The sequence below is a fragment of the Colias eurytheme genome, chromosome 26, assembly GCF_061535395.1.
Source record: "Colias eurytheme isolate Ceu_HAF_F1 chromosome 26, ilColEury1 Martin Lab GWU primary, whole genome shotgun sequence".
Lineage (NCBI taxonomy): Eukaryota > Metazoa > Arthropoda > Insecta > Lepidoptera > Pieridae > Colias > Colias eurytheme.
The window spans coordinates 8,483,198-8,489,197 of NC_143005.1; the positions used below are offsets into that span (position 1 = coordinate 8,483,198).

A 6,000-nucleotide genomic window follows, 5' to 3' on the forward strand; every position below is an offset into this window, starting at 1 on the left:
ATTTCATCTGAAACTATTAGTTTTTATATCGGCATTTTGCGTCGCAATTTTTTTAGACATTTGTACAAATTGTTTTGAATAAACTAAACTATGACGATTTGTCCCAATAGTTTATCGTTATTGGAATACAATTTTTTAATATATATGAATTATTTTTATAACACGAATAAAAAATGATTGAAAATGTAATAATAACTATTATAGGGAAGAAAGATTCTTGCGAGACATTAGTTAACTAGCTCGGAAGTCAGGGTAACTTGTTTGAACGTTTTACATTTTAATCGGTTTAAATAGGATATTTTTAAAGATATCATTTACATTATTTGATTATGCAATGATATCGGAGAGCAAATATCGTCTTCCTATTAAGCGATTCACTTCACCCATAAGCCTCCATAATATCATAGCATTATTTATTATTATCAATGATAATACGATCAAATGTTTTTAAACTTGATTACTAATCTCTGTTTTATTTACAGCGAACGAGGAAAGCCACCGTCAAGCATCAGACCAACCGAACATGTCTACAGAGTTGCTAATAGATCGTCTGACTAAAGACCCTCAGGCGTATCCACCAGACCTTCTGTCAATCCCTCTCCGCTCCACCAATCAAGTGTCTCCCGGACCAGACAGAACGATAGACCCCAACAGTCCGAAATCACCGAACTATGACGTCATCGGCATCAGCCCAGCGCTATACAGCCGTCTACAATCAGCCAATATATTCCTTAGCCCAAAAGGCTACGTCACACTACCAAGGCGACCAAGAATATCCTACCCAGAGAATGATATACGTCCCCAAGTTCTATCCACATTAAACGGCGTGTTACCATACTATGATAACTTTAATATGAAGATCTTTGGGCACAGCGGGAATTACTACAGCCTGAACAAAAGCGAAATGGACTTAGGACCAGTTAACAAAATGAATTACGAGGCAGATGACTTAGAACCCGCTCCATCGCCCGCGCCGGGGACACCTCATGCAACCATACCGAGAAGTAGCGTCAGTTCCCCAAATATACATAACCAGCTGCTAATGTCCCAAATAACAAGGGACAGACCTTTGAAAATATCGCTGGAAAACGACACAGTGATCATCAACTCTAAAGATAGAAGCTTGCATGCTGCGAATATTGTTGGTGTAAGTTTGGGCAGGACAGCACAGAAGCCGAGAAAACGGAATTCATGTGAGCTTAATGCGTTTCTGACGAGTGATAATGCCACCCAGGTATGAATGTAATGAACATTTTATGAAATGTTTTTAGTAATGCAGCTCAACATTACTTCAACAGAATCTTTTGTAATGTAGCGCGTTGATGAGGTAATGCAATACCTTAAAATAATGAGTGTGTTGTTTAATATAAATGTTTTATTGTAATTGTTTAAAATGCGGTGGTCATTTTATGTTGAGCTAGCAGTGAAGACATTTTCGAATATAAAGTTAATACGTACGTTTTATCTTCATCTTTGTTAAGCATTTCATGGAATTTTGGGTATTGCAAAATCTCGTTTACCATACCTATTTATACAATATAAACTAAGCCTTTTTTAATACTTACATAATAATATTATATAGGCCTTATTGTTTTAATGTACCTTAGTAAATGATACTCAAAATCTTATATATAAAAATGAATCGCAAAATGTGTTGGTAAGCGCATAACTCGAGAACGGCTGAACCGATTTCGATAATTCTTTTTTTATTATATTCCTTGAAGTACGAGGATGGTTTTTATGTAGAGAAAACATAAATATGTACCACGGGCGAAGCCGGGGCGGACCGCTAGTTTTATATAAATGTTCCTAATTATAACGAAAATTATTGTTTAAGATTACAATTGAGTAAATTATTTAGCGACGTTAAATAATTTATAGATATAAAGATTAAATTTAAAATGATATTAAGTTAAAAAAAAAAAAACAATTTTATTGTTAGAAGTGATATAAATTTACTTTTATTTGTTATTATGTTATTCGATTTCGATATTGGTGCTTAAAAATACATTTTTAAAATTGATCACGATAAATTGTTAAAGTTTTGGATAGAGTGACAATGCAGGAATTTATTATACAAATTTAGCAATGTCGATTTTGCTGTGTTAATATTTTATATCATATTGAAACGTTATTTCAACTAGATTCCTGTAAGAAGTACGTTTAAAATTTAAATCATCACAATATTATTTAAGTATATATATTGTGAAATAGTTTTACACGAACACTGGTTAAAAATTATTGACCATTAATTATTTTGTTTTTGTATTTTTGTCTTTAAAATAATTATATGGTTCACTTTATCCAAAACAGTAGTTAAACTGGCAAAAACGCAAGTTCAATGAAAAAATCACCAAAAATATATTATGTATATAATATATCAGATATAAGAGTATATAATATTGATTGATTCATTTTAGTTTAATAAGAAATCAAAATATGTATAAATCATAAGGAATTGAAAAAATTAAGAAACATAAATCAGAAATTTTTAAAAGAAACATAAGAACAATTATTGTTACAATACTATTCTTCATTTTATAATAGCTTCACCATATTTAACTATGTATTTTAAGACATAGAAATTAAAAAAATATACCTATAGATATCTTATGTATTTGAAATTGTAAATAATTAATATCAGCAAATATGTATATAGATTAAAATTTTAAGTACCACATTTAAATCAATATAATATTTAATAATGTGTATATGAAACGCTTTATCGTTAAATAATTTGCTAATGTAAAAATGTAAATAAGTACTAGTTAAAATTATAAAGACAATTTGAGGAATGTATATGTTTGGACCAATAGAATGAAATGGTTTGATTGGGAATGGAAATGAAATAAATGGGACAGTTAAATATTTTTCTTGTTTTATTTTTCACCTAACTCTGTGTCTCATGAATATGATGCGTAGTTTTGAGTAAAAAGTTACAAATATTACGTTCACATGTGTTTTCTTCCATTGTTTTTATTTTATTAATGGTCAACTGTTACTAATAAATAAATTATGAACTTATTGTAGAGTCAAAATTAATTGTAATCGGCTAAATAATACCTACAACTCCAGGAGAATTAATGGTATTTCTGAAACATGCATTTTCTTTATTAATGTTCATAATGTGCCAAATCGCTACAAAATATGGGGTGGCTATAATATAATAAGAATGTCATAGGACATAGACGGTAACTTTTAAAGATATTTTTTTTTGCTGTTGTTATAGAAATATTTTTTTATGTTATTTCATTAATATAATATCAAGTAAGAAGTAATAATACGAAACGATATAAAAAATACATCTTCAGTCCTAACTCAATTCACATAAAATCACTCCTTCCATTGACCCCTTGTATACATTTATGTAGGTTATTACTAACAAATCTACAAACAAAAAGGACATGTACCACAGTCCTATGGGTAAGATCAGTCACAAGCAGAGATCAGTGCGACAGCTTCCCTCTGAGGCACAAGGGTGTTCAATCACTGTCTAGTTTAGAAATCTGAGATTTAAATACATTTTTATTGTGTTTTATGCTTTATAATGTAGTCTGAATATTGGGTTAGAAGGACAATGTGTTTCAACTTCATTTACGACGCATATATAATTGTTGGTAATCTTTTAAACAATAATTGAAATATATTAAAATACGCTCGCTTTTTGCATATTAACTTGCAACAACTTATCTCTTACTCTTTCTTCTTTTATATCTTATCTTTTATCATACATAATCTTAAAGTATGTAAGTATCTTCTTTATATTCCAAAGTATGCTTTGTTTATTTTTAGAACTGTTTGAAACAACTATCACTATAAATTGAATCGACAACCAGAAAATGATTTGCTATAATATTAAACCAATTGAGTAATAATTACAAAATATTACAATTAAATTAAATACTGATTCAGATAATGATGAGGCATGTAACAAACCACAATAATAGGGATCGAATTGTGGGTTTCATTAAAATGTATAGCAATGAGGTATGATTTAACTTGACTAGTATTACGTCATCGATTGGCTGTATTCAATTCCAAAATAATAATTATCGTACAAGTACAATGTTGGATATCAATTTGCAAATTTAATTGTTTTTACTATCTACATAACTTTCTTTGTGGTAAATTTCATACAAATTGGTTTATCCGCTCTTTCATATTCTCTCTTTCTTTAATTAAAGCAAAGCATTTTATTCTAATGCCAACTATGTCTATTGTCTACTCTGAGTTTTATTTGAAATGAAAATGAGAATGAGAATGATTGTGAGAGTGAGAGTGATGGTGAGAGTGAGAGTGAGAGTGATGGTGAGAGTGAGAGTAAGAGTGAGAGTGAAATGAAAATGAAAATGAAAATTATGTATTCATCAGCATCATTATCCCCATATATACGATCCCACTGTGGCTCTACCATGAGAGTGCAAATCTTAATCCACCACGCTGCAGCTGGCCAGGTTGGCAGATGTCAAAATATGTCAAACTTTTGATTCTTCGATATTTACTACCTTTATTTACGTAAAGGTAAGAGCTCTTACAGACGAACGGTAAGTTGTGAACGGCAAAGGCTACTTCAGCCCTCGCCACATATTGACGGCAGTCGTCGGCACGTCGACAGCAGCAGTTCAACCGCAGACTTGCCGTTCGTCTGTAAGAACACAATGGATCGATTTTAAATATTGTTACCATTAGAACTTTAGTAACATAGAATATAGTACTTAAATATACTTTATTCCCGATTAACTGCTAGTTCTCTGTACATACATTGAAAGGTCCCCCCTGTAATAATAGTTTTACGACCCAACTTATCAACTATAAGAATACAAATTAATTACCCCAGTGGCCTTGCAGATAACATTACGGGCCCTTTATGGGTCTTTGTGACCTTGTAATTAGTGTAATTACATGTAATGGCGGACATTTTTTAATAGGCCACAATTTGCCTTCAACTTTTAATTGGATTTATGCAAGTAATTAGGTTGTAATAACTAGGCGCAATTCTAGTTGTGTTTGTTGAAGGTTGTTTTACATGTGGCGATCTAAAATTCTTGGATTAGGAGCTTCGATATTTTAGAATGAATATACTGTAGCTTACGAAATTAGTAGTTAAGGTATCGTCTAAAATAAAAAGCTTTGAAATGGCTATTTAACTGGGAAGAAAGAAAATATGTTACATGACTATTTAGACTGGGAAAAAAGGAGCGTGACACACAATATAATATTAAGTAAATACATGCATTAAGAAGATTATACTAAATAGGTAAGTCAATACATAAAATTGGAGAAAAATCTTCTTAACATTTGGTGTTAAAAAATGAAATGGTAATATTTAACTATTATAGTATCAGCACAATCGTAAATAGGTAACTCCTACTACAAATATTTACCGTAAAACGACCAACATTCAAAACATAATATCCAAATAACCCAAAACGTACTCGAAAGTACGCGAATTTCATCACAAAAGGGGTAATTGAATCTCATTGAATGAAACCAAATTAGCTGACCCTACTTCGCTCGCGATGTCATTACGCTGATTATAACTTTTTGTGTGTATCCTAGGAAATTATTCGAGAAACTGAAATTCTGCCACAAATGGTTAATTCGCTTGATGCTCAAGAAATATTTAGGTTTAAATATCTAAGAGATTGTGGGGTTAACAATTGTTGATATTTTGTCCTACTAATAACTAATATTATAAATGCGAAAATGTGTGTGTGTGATTGTTACTCTTTCACGCAAATACTACTGAACCGATTATAATGAAATTTAGCGCACATATTGAGGGTAACTTGGATTTAAAACACACTGTAGGTTTTATCCGGAACTGTAGTACCTAAGTTGTAGAGAATTTAATTTGCAACGAATAATGTTCACATTGTTTTATTATCAGATAAATAGTTTAAGAGATATTATATCGTAAAAACCATTTCAACCGCTATTTTCAAGATGGCGGCTGTGGGACAAGGGTGGCGACCCCACAAACTTGGTGACAGCTTCACA

General features: G+C 31.2%; 1 protein-coding gene across 1 annotated transcript in view; it reads left to right on the forward strand.

The window, feature by feature from the left end:
* Positions 1–1,445, forward strand: part of LOC149897315 (uncharacterized) — a 102,296-nt gene extending 100,851 nt beyond the window's left edge. The window contains exon 4 of the mRNA XM_090116918.1: positions 483–1,445. Coding sequence (XP_089973044.1) covers positions 483–1,240 — 758 coding nt within the window. The 3' untranslated portion in view covers positions 1,241–1,445. The remainder of the gene's footprint in view (positions 1–482) is intronic.
* The last annotated feature ends 4,555 nt before the right edge of the window (positions 1,446–6,000 follow it).